The 22,216-nt window shown below is 35.1% G+C and overlaps 2 protein-coding genes across 2 annotated transcripts in view; one reads left to right on the plus strand and one right to left on the minus strand.

The window, feature by feature from the left end:
- Positions 1-7,608, minus strand: part of LOC118263099 (nuclear hormone receptor FTZ-F1 beta) — a 47,299-nt gene extending 39,691 nt beyond the window's left edge. Inside the window, exon 1 of the mRNA XM_050697563.1 lies at positions 7,141-7,608. The gene's annotated coding sequence lies outside the window, so the exon portion shown is untranslated. The remainder of the gene's footprint in view (positions 1-7,140) is intronic.
- A 665-nt stretch (positions 7,609-8,273) lies between these two features.
- On the plus strand, positions 8,274-17,990 carry LOC118263098 (ras-related protein Rab-9B). The gene is made up of 4 exons (XM_035574887.2): positions 8,274-8,764; positions 12,562-12,762; positions 16,792-16,934; positions 17,622-17,990. Exons 1-4 carry the CDS (start codon positions 8,555-8,557, stop codon positions 17,752-17,754), a joined length of 687 nt encoding a protein of 228 aa, XP_035430780.1. The 5' UTR covers positions 8,274-8,554; the 3' UTR covers positions 17,755-17,990.
- The last annotated feature ends 4,226 nt before the right edge of the window (positions 17,991-22,216 follow it).

The raw sequence follows: 22,216 nt of genomic DNA on the forward strand, positions 1-22,216 counted from the left end.
TGAACTGTAGGCAATGCACTTTCAAATCTCTAAAACCGTGAAGAAATAGAATTTATGCGTTCATCAAAGTTGTTTGTCTAGGAATGAGATTGACGCCAGATAATTCATTAGTCTTCAGTTTTTTGCAAGTCATTCTTACTAGACGGACATTGATAGCAATAGGGAAATTCCAGATTAGATAAAAATAGTGACCAAATCTAACTGGATTCTGCCTGGTGCATTGCTTATCAAAATGTTGCTTGACAGAGTGTTTCTTAGAATGAACACCTTCCAAGTTCTTCTACATATATATTTTTATTAACCTAATAGTTTACTTTACTTAGCATTTATCTAAAACAAATTCTTCATTTATCTAAAAGAAATTTGGTATGCAATGCAGGTAAGAATATAAGGACTGATTCAGTACACAGACAAAGATTAGCTGGCTACTACATCGACCAAAGATTTGAACATATGATTTCATTTAGTAATCTCTTTTTGTACTTGATTTGAAGGAGGAAAAATCATCCAATGACTTTTCCTGCCTTGAATGAGGTGAGAGGAAGTGTCAGACTCTTACTGACTAAAAATCACCCCGTTCCTTCTACTGCTTTCAGTTGGAGCCTCGGTAACCTGTTACGTTGAAAGCAGTTGCGGATACTCTCTTTGTCCTTTGTCAGTCTTTATTTTCTGAACTGTATACTTAGACATAAAATTTTTTTAGCTGACTACACAAGAAAGCATTGCTATATTTTTCGTTAACTTTTTTTTAACAGGATCTTTTAAATGCAGATGGTATTATTAAAAAAAAATGTTTAATTGCTATTCCACGGATTAAAAGCGTTCAAACATAATTTTCATCTTCATTAGCGTGGTATTAAGACTATTAAGTATAGATTATACCAAGAATCTCGGTGACCACGACATTCTTACACTCGTTGTCATATTCGACAAACTTGGCCAATGTTGCAAAATTACGCGCCAACCGTGGGAATGATCTGTTTATATTAGATCGAATATTTCATTGAGGTGAAGATTCATCTTATAATTATAGTAAGATTTAATTGTATAAACCCGGTAATGAGGTATGACGGATCATCTGATGATAAGCAATCGCTGTCGCTCATTGACGCCAGAAACATCAGAGGTGTTTACAAATGCGTTGTCGGCCTTTTGGGGGTTAGAATTTTAAGGTTTGTTTGGGAATTGGTGATGGGAAATTGGGAAATTTTTTTTTTTTGAGGGTTGAAAATCATCCATTGACTTCTCCCGCCTTGGGCGAGGTGAGAGGGAGTGTCAGACTCTTACTGACTAAAAACCACCAAATTCCTATTCCTATACAATGCCCGTCGAGCCAGCCTTGCTTTATCCAACCCGCTAGGTCGAAAAAGTCCGCAGCTCCGGATTAGGCATCAGCCCTACTGGGCCCCATCTGTGGTGGTCTATGGCTCTTTATTTTTTTAACAGCGCAAACGCGACGCGCTATTTCACGCACGGGTCTGGTAAGACTGGTCGGGCGGCGATTCTTATACTCTTGCTCACCGTATTGCATTACCCGATGGGAAGATTGGGTAGGGGGTAATTGGGTCTCGGTTAACCTCACTTAAACACAACGCAAATGTTGTTTCATGTCGGTTTTCTGTGAGGCCTCCGTAATTATCACTCAGCATTGTTTCATTTGTGCCGGAGCATATATCTCCCACACTTGCACCGAAGCATGATTACCTAATTTATAATTTCAGAAATATATCATAATTAAAAAGTTGTTTACCTACATTTGAGCAAAAATAAGTCTTTAGTCTACAGAACAGAACATAGATAAGATATCAAGAATATCGCGTAACGGTTAGGGAAGCGAAATATCGTATGATCTTAGCCTACCTATGTATTATCTATGCCGTGTCGTGTACGGGAACTGTGTCACAACACTACCGCTAGGGTCATAGTGATGTGCTCCATTACGCTTGAGTTGTTGCTCATCATTTGGATGGATTAAACATGAGATGCATATAAATATTTTTGGAAGGTTATTATGAACTGAATTTGTGAATTTGTTACTTTTTAGTTGTCTAGGGAGATTTAAAATAAAATGATTATCTTATAGCATCTTATAGGTTTGAAAAGTGAATCAATTTCAATAATAAGATTTGTATAGTAGTAATTAATATAAACTTGAGTCAAGTCAGGTTTAAGAAATCGCCAACCCGCTTTGAGCAAGCTCTATGTGAGAATAGACCTTTGTTCAGCAGTGGCCACTAATAGTCTATTGATGATGATTGATGATAATTTTAATTCTGCGCAGGAGTAGACAGTAGACAAGTCAAACAATACAATAAAGAATTAGTCTTCTTCCCCGAAACAGAAAAAATCCGCGAAACTATAAGTAGATAGAGATTTGTTTCAAACTCAATAGGTACCTATCCCATTAATTACTACCTATTTAACATAACAAAGCCTTGCTTTTAAGTTGCAAATCTATACAGCCTTATCTCGTAGCAACAAGAGCTATTTTCGCGTGCTAACATAATTTTGTACGCACATAAAGTAGCGAGGTTATTTAAATAACTTAATTTCCATATACACGTCATGGTTGGTACTTATCAAGGCTACAGGCACGTACAATAGGAATATTGTACTGACACCAGTACTTCAAGCTACCCCAAACTGTCTTTCTTTAATCGATTTTCAACCTTATTCTCTCGCCTTAAAGGTTGAATAAAAGAATCCTCATTTCGGTGTAGCTTTAAGTATTGGCGTGCACTGGAAGAATTTAGCTCATGAAGCATTGTTGTGGTCAAGTTGTCTGGATGACGTCATCAAACAAAATGGTTGGCAATAAGGAATAAGGAAATTTGAATTTGGAGCTCAGGATTCTTTTTTTTTTTCTTTTTGTTGTGTGGCCAGTGTTGAGCTTTTGAGCTTCCATTTTAGTCGTAAAGAGTTAAGTTTCTGAGAATGGATTAATTTCTAGAACTGACTCTTTAATTTAGAAATGGTTTAAAGCATTTGATAGTTTTTGAGTTAGATTAAGATGGAACTTAAGAAGCTCGAAGGTAAACTGTCAAAATCAATGTCAGAACTTACTATATTACACATGTCTGTAACTACTTCATTAATTTCAGTCAAAACATAAGTTCTACAATCTTATTAGAGCAACCATAAGAGAAACAGTCCGATAAAACAACGCATTCCCTCCGAAAAATACGAACAAAGAGAGCCTCTTTTTGTAGGTTAAGCACAGCGTACACAATGGAACATGCGCTTGCTACACGACGCTCATATGTATTTACAATAACTTAAAAATTAAGTAGCAACACTGCATTACCTTCTCGCTTTGATAACATTTTGTCAAAGGGTTGAAATAAAACCTGTTTTGACTTAGTTAGTGTTGTAACATGCAAAAATAAAAAGGACAATCTATCCGTATTCGATTCGACCTCGATGATTCCATAAAGAATAATAGCTTCCAACTTCAAAAATTTGAACAAAGGCAAGGGGGGCCGAAAAAAAAAACTGGTCGGCTTGGTACTCAATGGAGGTTGGTAGTATAGACGTTACGCGAAGGTCTCTGCTCCCTCGGCAGACGCGCGCTGACTCACGCGGCCGCGCGCTTCCGCCTGATAGCAAGGTCACCGGCCGAGACGCACACCACCAACGACACTCACACAGACACACGTGAAAGTAGTGAGAGTACACTCGCAACCAAACGCCTTTTATTTATTTTTTTCATTTATTTTCTTCACTGCACAGACAGACCTAATGAATGACGCCTGCAACCTTTGACATTAGCGATAACAAATCATAACAAGGTAGTGAACGAATTGATACTAAATTCATATTATTACTAAACAGAATTTTATTCACATTCTGTAAAAATCATTAAAGTATCAGATGCGTCACACGTCTTATTACGAGCAACGGATTCCAGATAAAATTCATGGTATTTTTATTGCTCAGAGCTCGCGATAAACTCATGATTGGAACAATCATGCTGATACCCCCGTGGGTTTGAACTCGCATCCTCTTTTTTATGTTGTAGGTTAATGAATGACAAGAATAATATCCTTGTTATTAAAAATAGATTTCAGAAATCAGTAATAGCGCTTGACTATATAACTCGATCTGCAACTGAAATAGTCACAGATTACACAGCCTGTACGTTAGAAAGCTAGTTACACGTGTTACAGCATCTCATACCGTGATATGCAGTTATTTATTTATGTAAATCTATTCATGAATATAAAGTTTCCGGACTACAAATGTATTTTAAACACGCCGAGCTGATTTTTCTATATTTAAAAGTTGTTGGTCTGGTCGGTACAGCTGTGGGTCGGTAAAAAGTCAATAACATTAGGAATAACTCGGCCTGACCGCTAACTGTAAAGTTAATAGTTAATTACTGCAGTAGTTCAGCGATTAATCAATTCCATCCGGCTTAATACAAACAATGAGCCAGCTAAGATCCTATTTCAACATTCATTTTGCAATTAAACAGGCAGTGTTGTCGGAGAACGGTCCGTAGATGCAGACACGATAACAATAACTGTTGCCAAACAGCCAGGACCACAATTTATGAACATTACCATAATAATAACATCGTCCGTAATGAATTATAATGTTTTACATTATTCATAACTATTACCCGGCTCTGGTCTACGGTATATGTACCGACCTACCCATTTCGTAAATATTTATGTCAATTTTCCAATAGGTTATAATCTAAAATCTAATAAAATTGTCAAATATACATCATCTAGTAAAAAATGTAAAAATATAAAAGTAAAAAGCAAATTAAAATTCCCATTTAAATCGATACAAAAGCTCACTTTTAGAGTCAAATTGTAATTTTCATTAATAAAATCGACTCGAAGCGAATGCAATGCCAATAAGTAATGACTAATTTATATGCAGACAGTTGCTTAACGTTCAGCCGTGTACCGTAATACCGCTGTTTTAATTAATTTAAATCTAACAGTATATAATATTTACCTAATACGATACCGATCTCCAATACAATAAATAGCCACCCACAGACGTAGTCTGGCTGTGACGAAATCATTAGTGAACGAAGGTGTGTCTGGCTGAAATAATACCTGTACTCCGTCAAGGTAATGCAAATTCATATGACAAAACTGACTTCGGTATGATAATTGGTGTAGGTTTCGTTTCAGAATAAATTTCGCTGTTTATAAACTGTATTACAATGGTATCAAGGTTTTTGTTTTACGTATTGTACCTACGTTAACGCATTCACTTCGGTTTAATTGAGGTTATTTAGGTACTTACATAATAAATACATACTTTACAAAAAGATTATAGTAAAAATGCTTGTTTAGTTTGACTAAAGGAACCTCTGTTCAAAATTCAAGAACTCACCCAATCGCACCCCTAAATCACGATTGGAGGGTAGTTTGAAAAAACTTATAATGTCAAACATATTTACTTGAGTTTATAAACCCAAGGAATAAGATTTTTCATAGAAACGTTTTTACCCCTTTTCCCCCCTTGGGGGTTGAATTTCCAAAAATCCTTTCTTAGTGCTCCCCTACATATCCCAAGGAACCTACATTCCAAATTTCAGTTTTAATTCCGCTTATTGATGTATTTTTAACATGTCTATTATTTAAGATTCACAAACTTCTAGATTCTAATTAGGTATCAGAATTAAAGGTCTGGTATCGGATTAATAATACCTATCTACTTATAAAGCTGTAGCTACATTAATATGCAACTTTTTGTCGGGCGCTCGTCGCCAGGTCGTGCTAGCAGTAGAGTCGTGTAGCCTGACTTTACTGGCATTCTTTGATCACGATTAGCGAGGCCAGATTGTTACAGAATTACGGTTGCTTTATAAAAAGATGCAGTTGTGTATATTTTCGTATCAAGATACATGTGCTGATCATTTGTCAAGGCTATCTCAACTTTGTAACTTCGATCAGTAGACGAAACAACGATAAAATGATTTTGAAACGAAAAAAATGCATTCTAAAACTCTTGGAATGCGCCATAAAATTAGTCATTTCGGACTTTTTATGCGATACAGACGGAAAATAATGTGTGCGTTGCGTTTATAAATGTTCCAGGAAATTCGGGAGTCTTGAGGAAGCTGAACATAATTTTTGAAAGCTTGGAAAAAGTTTGGAAGTAAATTAAAACGGAATCATTTGGGTAAACAGTTATTCTAACACTAATCACATACGTTCTGACCCGACTATTATAACCTTTGACAAGGTTATAATATTTTATTGTTATCTGCTATAATAAGCCCCGAAAAGTAAAGTGTTAAATACATAAACAACTTTGCGCAACGTACACAATTCCTCGAATATCACATTCGCTGCCTTGGTTAGTACATTTATTTCGTGTTATCCATCAGCAGTGTCTACAACGTCACAGATAAATCTGTGATAAAAGGTCCGCTAGCATACCTACCTAAATACCTACTTATCTTTATCAATATCGCGTTACAATTGATACAAATGCACGTTTATTTCTGCACACACAGAAATCTGAAACTGCAAACGTGTCCAACGTTAAAGTTTGTTTATAAATCGAGTGCCAGATATATTTCACCATTATTAAACACCTATTATTTATGGCACACCGAATCGCAGGTTCATCACATAATAATAGACGCCAAGCTTCGTTTTATAACCCGTTAGTTGAATGCATGCATTACCGAGGCATGAGACAATGCGAATTTAAAAATAGAGGCAAGCGCCTACCTTTCCTATTTGTCATTTAGCTAGCACGTCCGTTATCTATGGGCTTACGGGTTTTTTTTTATAATTGGATTAGAATCTAATAGGAAGTTAGAAAAAGAAGTAAAATTCTTGTTTACAAAATGTGATAATACAGAGTTGTTACACCATTTCTAATACGGTTTACAGCATATTAGAAACTTGACAATTAAGCTTGACCTGGCTACATTTGAATGAGCTAACACTTGTGCACGCGACTGTCAACATAAACACACGGTAGGGGCGGCCGGCGCGAGGGGCGGGGGTGAGCACCCTTCGCGTCACGTGACGAGCGACCTTCAGGCGGCGCACCGACCTTGAGCGGCGCTCGCCCCGCGCGCGGGTCAGAGGTGAATGCACGCGGTCGCACGCCCCGCGTCCCGAGCCCGCTGCTCCACCGAAATTCACAAAACGTACTCACCTCGATCCTGTCTACGACTCCATGGCTCTCACAAGCCAACTGCATTTAACTTGTAGTCACTATCCCGGCCTCGAGCACCCACCCGCCGAGAACAGGTACCAGCGCGACGCGGCACACCTTTCCCATAAAATACAACCGACAAGTTTATTGACATCAAGTCTCACCAACTATTGCGCAAATGTACTGATCTTTCGTTTACTCGAACACATGCACAGTCTTCGTTCGAATGTATAAACACTTTTTCTACAAACTTATTATGTCTATTCACTCAATAAATTCTTTTTAATAAGAAAAACATTGAACACAACGCACAAATTCGAGCGACAGCTACACCATGTCCTCTCACCTCCGCAAAACAAAGCGGAATAAAGTTGTATCGCGCGGCCGAGTGAGCGTGACATCTCGCGACTACTCGCGAGTCGAGGTCGTCAAAACAAAAGGTAAATATTATCGACACCTGGCGGTTACTGAACACAATGGTTGTTTCACTTTATTTAATCCTTTATTTCATAAATATTTATTGTAGATGTCGCTATAAAGTTAAGGCAAACAAATATTTCTTTAAAATATAACGTAAAATGTAACCTAATCTTTGTCTAGGACATTATTCTATGGATTTATTATTATCCCACTTTTGAATCAAGTGCATAAAATGCGCAGTTTATTACATTTTGGTAATTATTACAATTAAGTATTTAGAACCTCTCAAAGTTACTGAAGTAGATAATAGATGGCAGTGGTTCGGTAATTTTGTTGGTATGATAAGAGATGGCACCACCAGTAAATTAATATAATATTTTTTAAGTTATTATCATGAAACTAAATATTTTTTATTTAAATTGTAAATATTTTAGTTATTTCATTCAAAAATCATACATTTTTTTAGTCGAGTTTATGAAGTTATAGTCGATTACAAACTAGTTTTCCACAGTTTTTAAACGTAAACATTTGTTTATTATATTTGTAACAAAGCATAAATTCTAATTGGATTTTACTAGAAAATCACAATTATGCAGTTATCCTTAAATAAATAATCAAATAAATTAATAGAATTCAAAATGACAGATAATCGACTAAAACAAATGTTTGTTTAGTTTTATTTACGAAGCACTGATTTGTGCCTCAGTGACAACTTGATTGACATTTGCTAAATAAATTCGTTGGAACAGCTGTGAAGCATCGTCGTGCGAGAATATTTACAAATAAAAATATTTCCTCGAATCTGGAAACGTCTTAGTCAGTTTTTGTATTCCTAACTAACATCGTTAGTTAATTGCTAGTGATATTGTTAGTAACGGTATAGGAAATCAGATTGAATGAGTCATTAATTAAACAGTAGTTTTGCGCTCCTATTTAACTCAAGGCTGTGGTAATAAAGAAACGTTTTAGTGAATATAATGTGTGGTTCGACATAATGGTGGAAGATAGTGATCGCGGTTACGGAAGGACCGCTAACAAGAGCACGTTGCTGAAGATCGTGATACTGGGAGAAGGCGGAGTAGGAAAGTCATGTTTGATGAGCAGGTTTATATCGAACCACTTCGATGACCACAGTTTCCACACCATTGGAGTCGAGTTTATGAACAAAACAATAGAAGTCAATGGAAAACCGTACACATTACAGGTAATTTCTTTCAATAATTGTATTAATAAGTTTACTTATTTCATTTTGATAATAAAAATTCGTTAAAGACATTGTTCAAGGTTGAAAATCGTGACTTCGTTTGTTATATTATCACCAGCATGATTTTATTGATAAGTTGGTAATTTTCCTTGGACACTAACTTGCTCACCTTGAATAAATGCATCATAAAAAATGCTTGGCAACCTGGCATACCTAATAAAGTACCTATTTTTATTGTTTAATGTTCTAACAAATTAAATATAATAGGTATTTAAAATTGACCGTGGAATTTCTAAGTTGCCAGTGACTTTTAATGATAACTTCTTTTGTTTTATTTTTAATATTAGGTATATGTCTTTTGAGTATTTTATTTAAATTTTCCTTTTACATTGATATTGTTGTGGCATATCTTAAAAGTAGGGTCTGACCACTGTCACCATCCTGTTTTACTCATTACTAAAAAATCTGGTCATCATTTTCCTCCAATAAGTAGGTACCTACTGGTCTTCTTTCTACAATTTAGTTTTTGTCAGAGTTTTGCTTTATAAGTTTATACATATATTTTCCTCCTAAATTGACATTGCTCACAAAATGTTAGATCAAAATCTATATGCATATCTGCATGTGTGGGTTGATCTCAACAGTGTATTGAGGTCAGATTTAAACTTTGAATAACTGTTGAATCAATTTGACCTTAGATATTATCTTATTGTGGCCAAATTGTTGTTTCTTTACAAAACTAATCTACATGTGGACTTGCATAAAGTTGTATTAATTTACTAGCTTCTGCCAGTAGTTTTGCTTGCATTTCTGTGGAATAAAAGTATCCTAAGTGGTATTTTAGACCATTATCTTCCTCTGTTCCAAATTTTATCCTGATCCCTTCAGCTGTTTTGACGTTATTTAGTAACAAACATACACACAATCTCACAAACATTTGCATTTATAATATTAGTGAGATAAAATCATTTTTAAAGACAATTCTAGAATTCATCAATCTTTTAAGAATGAAAAGCAACAGTAAACATTTATAATGAGATGTTTCATCTCTTAAATAATCATTTCAATATTAGTTACATAGATACACTATTAAATAAATAATCTTTAACTATTCATATTTTTATAATAGGTAGTACTAGTTAATATACCTAGGTAACTAAAACTAAATCAAATATATCTCTCATGGCAAGATAAACTATAACAATAGCAAATAAAAAACTATGTAGTGTACATTATTGTTTATTCAACTTCACATTTATTTACAAAAAGTGGCACCTTCAAACTCAAGGTTTTTTATTATCTGCATCAAGGTAAATAAGTTAGTGTCAGCCTGACTTACTAAGCACATAGTTTTATGCACTGACAGGATAGAAATGCAGTCTGCGTTTTATAGGGAAAATTTATGTTTCCTTTTTATACCATGACAGTGTCAAAAAAAAACATATGTCCCAGCTGATGGTAAGTGGTTACCGTGGATTATGAATGCTTGCAAGACTTGTGACATTACATGGGCTCTACGGACCCTTAAAAATCTATTTACTTCTTTCCTTAAGAACCCCATAGCCTACAGGGAAAAATATTGTCACTTTTTTAATAATTTTAATGCCATGATTTTCGTGTCTAAATATGAGATGGCGAATAGAATCCTGGCGGACGAAATACTTACCTACCTAGGAATACCTACAGGCGAAAACCTAGAAGTTAATTGAATATATACCTACTTAATAAAAATATTCACAAAGACAGTTAAATTATGAGTCACTAACTAGTTAGTTATTATTAAATAATTTGTATAGAACTGTTTTCATTGTCCATGAATACTTTTGAACAAATCAGTAGTTGTATAATATTTATTGTGCATGTACCTAATTAGATAGTTAACATTAGAAAGGTAGAATTTATGATGTAGGAAGTAACAAAGTACAACAATTAAATATAAATCAGTGTGTTAACAACATAAAGCATTGTAAAATGCTAATAAAGTAACTAATTAACTCAGATAACAATCGTTTGCTAAGGTCAATTGATATTTGCTTTCTACAAGAATGTAATTAGATAAAGCCTACATATATTAAATAACTCAATGCCTGTCGCTCATGGAGGTAGGGAAAGATATTGTAGTTAATGCCAAATGGTACGAATCTTACATACCTCTTTCGCTTCATTAACAGTCATCAGTCTTTTCATGCATGCTCATTGGTTAAGGATTAATTAGATAAAGAATATAGTTATGTACATTAATAAAAATTTTAGTAACTAGATTTGTTAAATGTAATTTTAGATTGATAGGTACACTATTACACATTCATATTTTTACATAAATACTTTCCTATGTAGGTATAATTTACAGTCTATTTAGCTCCCTAAAAAGGGTGACAGCTAATCATTTAGAACATTGTCCTACTTTGCTTATGACAAAACATAAAACAATTAGTAACTAACTAGGTCCCAAAGGCGTAGGTAGCGCCGTATCAATTATACATCGGTCCCCAGGCTTGAGGGACAGTGTGGGAAAAGTCATTAGATGATTTTCCCCCCTCAAAAAGAAAAAAAATAAAGTGTTCCCCAAACAATTTTTTATACGCGGCATAGGCACGCTACGTCTCTGCTAGGTACAGTGTGTGTATAGTTAAATTCTCCATAAACGAAATCCAATGTTTAGTTTAAGACATAAAGTTTCCTTCCATTAAGGAAATATACAGATATGCTCGATGTACTCAATAATAAACGTAATGATTCCTATGCAAAACACCATACATACTTACATAGTTACATACATACATACAAACACATGTCTGGCAATCACAGCATGAGTAATTGCGAACATCCTAAGTCTATCGTAATTACGACTCAAACTGTCGTAAGCTTTACGTTGACCGAAAACGAAACGAGAGCGCGTTCGGTGCTCTGATTGGCCGGCTAGAATGAACCAACCGATCACAGAGCCTAACGCGCTCTTGTTTCGATCTCGTTAATTGTAAAACTAAGTCATACTAAGCCCTCTGTACTGTACCTCGTTTCGATCTCGTTTAACGTATTACTAACTCATACTAAGCTTGTACTACACTTGGGTTAAAAACTTAAATGTGTCATTTTTTTTTTTATAGTAACTATAGGTAACTGCAATTTATTCATAGACAGGTACAATTGAGTAATCATGGCGTTTTTTTGTATAAGTAGTTAATAATGGTTACCTTGAAAATTGATAACATAAGGTAACTAAAGGCTCTTGATTTATTATCCATGGTACAAAATACTCGGATGTTAGCACAGGTTTAACGAAACTTTGTTTAGTTTTAGCCATAATCTCCTTGTAAGATTAAGAAGTACTTCCTAAATGGAAAAACGCGATAAAGAGTTACCTCGTAACAACACTGAGTTGCTAACGGATTTGTTAAGAATGTAAATATTTACGTTTGAAAACTCTAGGATTTATCCTTCTTAGTATAAAACTTTGCCCTACCATAGGATTTTCTCCTGTATCGTGGGTGCCTTTACAAACATACAAGTTCACATACACATGACACCCAGACCCGAAACAACAATTTGTGGAACACACAAAGAGTTGCTCCGTGCGGGAATCGCACCCGCTAAACTTTGCGCGGCAGCCACCCCACTAACCGTGCAGTCAAACACTATCCTAATTGATCTCCAAACCTTAACTCCAATCAAGTTGGAGATTATGTCAAACCCATTAGACTTAAAGCAAGGGCACATTGACAAGAAGCATTATAACTATTATCACAGGCTATTGAAGATGATGATGACGTTTGATTAAGGTGCAATTACTCTTCCAGGTATGGGACACAGCAGGACAAGAACGCTTCAAATCTCTTCGGACCCCTTTCTACAGAGGCTCCGATATATGCATCCTGGCTTACGCCATAGACGACCGAAGCTCCTTCAATAACATTAAGATGTGGCTGAATGAGTTTCTACACTACGCTGGCGTGAAGAATGGCATTGATAGATACCCATTTATGGTGGTCGGCAACAAGGTACGTAGCTGTATACATAGTAATGATAAACAAAAAATGTATTGCTTAGCGTACGTGACATCGCGTAGGTTTAGCTGCGTGCATAGTCAGACATCATCATGCGTTGTGGCAAATTCCGTTGAAACCAAAAAAGTGATTTTTGTAATGGAAATGTTGGTCGTTTAAGATTGCTGGGAAAAATTTAATTTAATAGACGTAGGTGGGGTTTCATTTAGTGACTGAGAATTAATTTATAGGGTCCGCTGATGAAGGGCAGTTTTACTAAATCAAAGTTTGATTACCAAAGTCCCTGTTAAAGCCCCAGTAAGGTAAAATGGTACATTTTATAATCGTCAATAAAACATTCATGTCGATGTCGACAATGGCCCCAAATGCCAATTATTGTGGTTTGTACATGTACAATGATCGAAATGTCACGGGCGCGAATCTGATACACGATGAACCTTCGCGGTCACGTGCACTGTATTCCTATACACATATAATACATTAGGTATAATAATTTGTACGACTGCCGGGCAAGGGGTCTCGGGTAGCACGGAGTCTGGAAATTTGCCCGGCATATGGCAATAGGCTCACCACCTATTACATGGGACTTAAAACATAAATTGTGAAAAGTGGGTGTACACAGTGGCATTACGTGCCATAATGTGCACCTCTGCCTACTCCTTCGGGGATTAAAGGCGTGACGATATGTATGTATGTAATAATTTAAATAGGGCATTTTAAGAGTTCATTAAAACATAAAGCTAGTTGCGTGATTTACGGTGATTTCGTGCGTGCGACTGGACATCAAAGAACCCCTCCATACCGGGGGTCATACACGATATGAAACTCCGAAAAGTTTATTTAGAACGTTATAACAACATTTTCGTGGAATTGATTAAAGATTTACGAGAGAAACTTGGGACCCTGGAGCTATATTGCGAATAAACCGCGTTCCTGTAACTGGGTTTGGTCAAAAGGATTGGTGAAATTCAGTGGAGAACGCCATTGAGGTTTCTTATTCCATTCTAATTTTTTTTATATAAAATCCATAGCGCATCGCATCGCAACCTTTATAATTCAAATTATTTATAACAAAACCAAATTATATCAATTTTAATTAATTGTAATTTAATATGTATACCCAAAGGGAAACCGCATTAATTAATTCTACCGAGTCGAGCCTGAAATAAATAATTGTTGTAAACAAAGTTCTCGGGGAATGTTGATTCACAAAATATCGAGTTCAGTGCGGTTTTTGATACGAATGACGTGTAGTGACGGGACGGGGATTTTGTTCAATAAAAACATTTCTAAGACTTAGGTATTATGAACCTAGATTGTGCATCGTCATAGTAGGTAAATCATATTCTTTTACATCTATCATAAGCCTATGTTTTTTAGTATTGTGTATTTAGATTAAATCATGAAGCAAGAACAAAGATTAGACATCTAATCTTTGTTCTTAATTCACGATTTAATCTAAATACATTAAATAATAATATGATTGTGCACTGTGACACAAAAAAAACGCTTCTGCCATTGGGCAGGAATGGTCAAGGTGTAGATAGGTTATAAGCGCTCAAAGTAGCACATTTAAATATGGGCAATTGCAAACGTGTAGTATGGGACCACTAGATGGAAAATAGAGAGAGGCGTGGTTTGTAACGTTCCGCGCTCTCCGTAAAGTGTCAAGCAATATGTTAAAGGGAAATCCAGTTATGACATCTCTTTATATTTGCTTCATGTATTAAATCGTCATGCAAATGGAATAACATAGGATTGCAGTCTTTTTATTTTATCGTACAAATGCATGCGTTGCACGGTTGTTATTCTATTTATATTTAACTGTTTAAACGGAGGCAGTAAAAAATATGACTAGGTAGATAAGATAGATATTATGATAAAGTGAGGAGAAATCTAGACAGTTATGTACCCTGAAGTATTCATTGAAAAAAGTACTAGCTTTCTAGCTAAAAAAGAGAAACTAACTCCAGTCTAGAAAAGTATCTTTTAACTATAATAGTGACTATTTTATTGGACATTTGCAAGTACTTTCTATTTCTTTTTTGCACGCAATTTTTTCAGCGGTCGACTGAGGGAAGTCCCATGGTCGGTCGATATGAGAGAACCACGACGTAACTATAAGTACTATAAACATGCAATCGGTTACGAAATAATGTTGACTGGTCGATTATCATTATGACGTGACTCCGTTGCCTAATGGCGCGCGTCAGTTTTATGCTGCGAATTTGAATGTGAAGTTTGTATCTACTATGTTGGAAAGAAAAGATACATCTTGTACTTACACACTTATCAAACTAATTAACTGAAAAGGTTCAAGAAGGGTTTTAGCCCCTAATATCCTAAGTCAAGACTTCGTCCCCGCAATATGGGCTTTTATCTTCCGGATTTGATCTGATCCGGAGCTGTGGACTACCTAGCGGGTTTACCGGGGCTCTGGCTCGAAAAGCAGGAATAGGAACGGGGTGGTTTTTATTCAGTAAGAGTCTGACATTCCCTCTCGCCTCGCCCAAGGCGGGAGAAATCTTTGGATGAAGTTCCCCCCCTCAAAAAAAGGGGTGACCCCATTGTATTAAATCCTCTGTTCAGAATTTAGACTAGATTAACATGTTACGTTATTTATTTATTGAATCAATACAAGATATTCGACGTCGGCAATGTTACGCAAGTTAGAAGTAGGTATGTAGGTAGTAGGTACCTTTGAAGCCGCGATAGGCGTTAGTAGATTAGGTGAAGTCATTAGTTAAATACAGATTACGCAACGTAAAGAATAGCTAAACTAATTAAGGGATATTAAAGCTAATCACTGACACGTTGTAGTAAATCATTTTGTACGGTGTAATTAAAGTGGTCATTGTGACAATGTGATTCTGACTCATTGGTCAACTGGTGTAAAGCTGATTTTGCTTCCACTGTAGTAAGTAGAGTATGTTTCTACCAATCTTATTGTACCGTGTAATGATGGTAGAGTAGGCTTTCACAGATGGGGCCCAGTAGGGCAGATGCCTGATCCGGTGCTGCGGACTACCTAGCGGGTGTACCGGGGCATCGGCTCGAAATGCAGGAGTAGTAACGGAATGGTTTTTAGTCAGTAAGAGTCTGACACTCCCTCCCGCCTCGCCCAAGACGGGAGAAATCATTGGATGATTTTCCCCCCTAAAAAAAAAGTGTAGAAGGCTTTAGCACTCTAGAGTGGGAGTATACTCCCACTCTTCACAAACAATTTTATTAGGTAGTTAGTTACTGAGTTTTTAATTAGTTACTAACTACAATGGAAGTGATTAAGTTAAAACTTGGTGACGAAGTCTATACCTAGTATTATTACCTAGTCAAAGATCGATGTTTGTAAACATACCATAACCATCATGTTTGTAGTCATACACGTAGAACTACGTGTTGTCTATTTCGCCGTAACAGGTGTTCTACTCCTGTTCTCGAATTTGAAGTTTCGTTTAATCTTCGGCCGTAGGTTACATTGATTTAGGTACTAATAGAATTAGAAACTTAAAATAACGTTTTATTTTTTATATCTTTTCAAAACCTATTTATTTATCTTCATTTAATTCGTTCATTTTTGTTCACGAAATTTTGCAGTAAATAGAATTGTAGTACCTATGCAATCATCGAAGTTTTTTCGTTCGTTCGTTGAATTAGAGTAGGCCCCCAGTTCTGTACACTTAGTACGAATTTGCTTTACGTTTAAAGTAATCGAAACAAGAGCACCGGTGCAAATGAACCGACTAATAAATAAACAAAATACTAAGAGCTCTGAGTAACAAATATAGTAGAATACTTACATATGAGAAACACAGCGTTATAGGTATCCTTAATTTTGTGAGTTAACCTAAAATAGTACCTATCCTGGAAAAGGGAAGCTTGTCGAGAATATCCGAGTTCATTCTCTTGAAACAAGATTTATGATCAAAAGCCGCATGCAATTTTTGCCAAAAGGTTTATTTTATTTAATAAACCACGTTTTATGTTCGACCTTTACCTAATATGATTTTGTTTATCAATTTCCAGTCAGACGTATCATCAAAAGACAGGGAGGTGACATACGACCAGCTGAAACAGTGGTGCGAGGAGAACAAGATCGCGACTTACATTGAGACGTCCGCGAAGAATGATAATAATGTTGTTGAAGCGTTTTCCATGGCTGTGCAGAGGTTGGTTTAATGTTTATAGTAATAAGGATATAAAAAATTTAATTCTAATTAGTCCGTAAAAACGAATCAAAGTTTAGAAATAGGAGAAAATACGTTTCTACGTATAGAACGTATTTACAAGTGTGTCGCGATATTTCAAATGCATATATCTTCGAAAGCATCAGGCAACGCACTTGTAATGGCGGGCAAGGCTCGGAACCGGTTTAAAAAATACCGGTTAATACCGGTTTATATCGGTTTTCCTCCGAACTTTTCTTAAGAACGTGAACATTAAAGAACTTTATTTTAACCTAAATTAACCGGTTTATTCGACGAGGGGCATGTCGGTACACGCGTTGAAATATTATTATTGAAATAAGCTGAACAGCGCGCGGCGTTTCTTTGATGTGCGTCGTATTAACCGGTTTTTATTGCTCTAAACCGGTTAATCCGAAAAAACCTTTATGAAAATACTGTTCCAAATACCGGTTTAAAAAAACCGGTTTCGCGAACGAAACCCAATGTAAAGGTTTTGCGTACAAGTACATAATAACGGTTTGAAAATTTAACCGGTATCCGAGCCTTGATGGCGGGGATTGCTCACCATCAAATGATCTGTTCGTTTAACAGCTTATACCATCAAAAAGTCAATTCCTAATTCACTTAGTTTCTTTAATCAGAAGTACATTTACACTATTTCACTTTCAGATGGGTGGACCTAGAGCAGAGAGCAGAAAAAGAGTTGGGTATGCTCCACCACCCTGACACGGTGACCCTCCACGGGTCCAGTACAGCGTCAAATATCAGAGCCACCTGCTGCTCCCGATTCAGCGAGGCATGAACCATCGGTGCTACACACAGGTTCAATAATAACCCTATGTGGCTGAGGTATGTTGAAAATGGACATTGGTAGATATTTATTTACTTAAAGTATTTTTAATTATCTATTCTATTTCATAGTTTTTGTTATGCGTTTAATTTTTTATTTGTATTTTTTTAATCTATGGCACTTTTGACAGCTGTCATTGTACGTTTATAAATGTCAGACCACAGATAAAGATATGCGTAAAATATAAAGATTGTTTTATTATTTTTTATTATTATATCAGCTCAGAATCTCATATGACTTATTGCTTTGTCCAGTCCATTATTAACATACATCAGTTTAAGTTTTTAAACTGACATGGTCACTATTAATATCATTAGAACTTAAAACGGGATATTTACCATGTTGCATGCAACAGTGCTGAAATATCGGAAACTCATAAAAACTAATAAACATGGTAAATATCCCGTTTTAAGTTCTAATGATATACGTCAGTTTTTAAATAACTACGGTACTATTCGATATCTACGTAATTTTTTACTCTGTCATAGATAGTGATGTGATAAAATCTCTAAATCTAATGATTTTTGAGAATATTATTGTGGATTTTTAATAGAAAACTGATTGAAACAATCGCACCATTGTTTAAGCGTAGTATAGTTTGCACAGAAAGTTATTTTTAGGCACATGTTAAAATACTTAAAAAAAGGTTTGACGCTAAACGTTAAAAACATCCCTATGCTTGTTTATCTAACCGCCGTACTCAGAGTCATTACTTAACCCAGTCCTTAGCACCGTAACAAAATCGTGACTAAAGAATTGATTAAGTAATTATTAAATGTCTCTGAGTACGGCAGTAAGTCTGGATTTGCGAGACAATTTCACTTAATATATTTACTTACGAATAATGTAGCTGTAATTACATATTAGACGCGTCTTTAAATATACTATACTATATGAGCAGTATACGTAAAATAAACAGAATAGTATTTGTATTTTGGTTGTGGGGATTTTTGAAAGAATCGGACATCACAGACATTACTCATATTGGTGTCACATTCCAATATTATAATTAAGTTACAAGATATCTACTTATATGTATAGCTAAGCAGATGCTATGAGTCCATCATAAATATTCTCAGTAGAAACTCTGGCTAGCATTCTGTCTCTTTCTAGTTTATAGTGTAAAGTATTGGGTGACAGAGATAGATATACGGCTTAGCCAAAGCTAAACATGATTTTTATACCCTTTACACATTATTTGATTGAATTTTGCATTTTAATCTTTTATACTAATCAATTTTTTTTTAAACCAAAGATCTTGAAAATGAGCTAATATTGATTTTGCAGTACTTTAAAATACTAACTTAATTTTGAAGTTTGGTGTATTAGATGTAATAAAACTCGGCCTAAACTCTTGTACATAGTGTTATATAATAATATCACTGATAAATAACTAAAAATAACACTTTACTCACGTAAATATATTGAGAAAAGCTCTATTAGTTTAGTAGGCTGCACACGCTGCTCATAATGAAGAGTCCCTCTATGACTCGAAACTAGTAGAGCTTTTCTCGAATATATTTACGTGAATAAACCGTAATTTTTAATTAATTTAGTATATCTCACGATAGTTATTATTAAAATCACTGAAAATATTAAAAGACAGCATTATGGCATGATTTAAAATTTAATTAAAAGTCTATATAACCGAACATCAAATATCTAGGTATATAGGTGGAACTCTTAAACCTTAATGGATATTATTTTTATCACCCATCCATCCTTTTAACAAAGGTTTTCACTTTTAGCCTAGTGCTACATAGTAAAACATTTTGTTTTGGTTCGTGAGTAATGTAATGACTCTATTATTGAGGCAGCTGCCAACTTAATTGGTATAGTTTTTGGTAGTGAGTTTACATGAAATAAAGCTACGAAATTGTAGTCAAAGGTTACGCGGTCGATGACCCTGCGATCAGTGCCCTTAATACCAGTTTGAAACAAACGAAACGAAAGCCCTTAGTACAAGTTTGGTTTACGTTTAAAGTAATATAATCGAAACGAGAGTGCGTTCGGCATTTTGATTGCTTTATACAAGCAGTCCAATAAGAGCACCGAATGCGTTCTCGTTTCGATAACCTAAAACGTAAAGCAAACTAAGGATACTGATTGGTTGGTTTATTCGCGCCGACCAATCGGAGCGCCGAATGCGCTTATGTTTCATTTTTGTTCAACGTAAAGCTAACTCGTACTAAGGGTACTGATTGATTATAGTAACTTTGTAAAATATGTGCGTAATGTAGATATTTATTTGAAAATTCTTAAAAATATTCAAAGTTACGCCTTTAAGTATCGTTGGTGTAGTTTAACTGTTTTAAAATCCTCTTTATTTTGTTTGAACTCTTTGATTGCCGATGTATTATAAGTGACGAAGGCAAATCTACCGCTTACGATACACTAGAAACCGTGCATTAGATTCTCGAAGAGATAAATGTTTAATCTTACCTTTGTGTTAAAAATCCAAGTAGTTGCCGTCCCCTAGTGTTGTGTGATATATACCTAATATACCTATGTATATGTATATCTTTATATACTGTGCTGATTTTAGATGAATTTCTTAAAAGTTCTTCGATTATACTAAATCTGGTATCAAGTCATTCAATTCAGTCTTTAATCATATTATAGTGAAATCCTAACTTCAAGTCTAAAGAACTTAACAATTCTTGAGAATATTGACTGCTAATGTAAATGATATTGCTATTTAAATATTCTCTTGTAATTCTTGTAAATAGATGGACACATTAAAATCTTTAGATAGCACTCACATTTCCGCTTATTGGAAGAAAATTTTAAGCATTAAGTTAGTCTTGTACCCTTAGTATGACTTTGCTTAATGTTTAAAGTACATAATCGAAACGAGAACGCGTTCGGCGCTGTGATTGGTTCGTTCATTCGCGCTGGCCAATCAGAGCGCTTCGATTACTTTAAACGTAAACCAAACTCATACTAAGGGTACTGTAATTAAAACCTACATACATATCGCAGTCAGGAATTTTTGCGACATTTTTCTTTTAACAATATCTGTGCCTGATATCACGGCTATTGAGTGGTTTTATCATAGAAATGTGTTTCTATATTTTGTGACAGTTTTAATGGTTGTATTGTAATATAGCGTGTATTCCACTCATGTGTTGATTTTACTTAGATATTGTAGTTAAAGATATCGTTGACCAAGGTGTAACCCTGCTTGCTGTATTTGATACTTTTTGTATGACTATAAAGTTGCCCTATGCCACAGAACTATTCTAAAGAAACAACGCTTGTGTTATGTGAGTGAGGTTACTAGAAATTACCCTCTTCCCAATCCTCGATTCCGAAACAACACTTAAATTCCTAACCAGCAATACACTTGTAAATGCCTCTGGTGTTTCGAGCTGGTGTGGTGTTGTTTACCATCAGGTGATCCGTCTGATCGTTTACCGGCTTATACCATAAAAAAATCAATACTAAACTTGATTAAATGCGAATAAACAGTGAAATATTTGGATGTAGATACACAAAACAGTATCAAATATAACATTGTAGTTTCCATTCTAGTATGAATTGTATTTAACTATTTATATTAGAAGTAATTATCATAGTATTACATTATTGTGTAGATGTAATGCTGATTCTCACTAAGTGCCTAGCTTACTGGTTACCATATTGTTAAGCCGTAAAGTTACTACTATTGTCTTGATCCGATATTATACTGTATGTAAGGTATGTTGGGTAACCTTTATTATTTAGCAGATAAGCATGAGTTTTGCATTATGAGTAATGACTGATGATTATATAAACATATGTACACGGCAATTTGAACTCTGTCTACATACATATATGGTACCTTTCAGTATGAATACATAAACGTATTTGATTTAAGAATGTAATGCTCATGCTTTCTGGGATAAAAGTATCGACAGTTAATACGAGAAACTTCGATCGTTAAGTCAGATTAATAGATTTGTAACCTTATTACAAAAGGATAGGGTTAGAAATCTATTAACCTTTAAAGAAATTTGGGACTTTGCGATTGAATGTTGTCGTTATCAATGTAAGGAATACTGGTACAGTGTCTTGAACATGTCTGTTTGTAAGGGTGCTTGCAGTCGCTACTACAATAGATAATTTAAAATAAATACATAATGTAATAGAAGCTAGAGTATATATTTAATATCGTTGCACGTTTTGTATTGATAGATAGTTATTAATATTATATATTTTTATGTACTTGGTAGATTAATTGGCGTAAGTAATACCTGGTTGATATTTTGCCGTCTTGAGTGTCTACCTCAATGAGTGTTGTTGACGTGATATTTGTGTATAGCTAAGTCCTTACATTTTTAAATTAATGGCTCCCTGTTCAGTTCATTATTAAATTCGTAGCAAAAAAATGACACCGCTTTCCGTTTTTATGAAATTAGTTAAAAAACAAGTT

This window comes from Spodoptera frugiperda, chromosome 12 (assembly GCF_023101765.2).
Source record: "Spodoptera frugiperda isolate SF20-4 chromosome 12, AGI-APGP_CSIRO_Sfru_2.0, whole genome shotgun sequence".
Lineage (NCBI taxonomy): Eukaryota > Metazoa > Arthropoda > Insecta > Lepidoptera > Noctuidae > Spodoptera > Spodoptera frugiperda.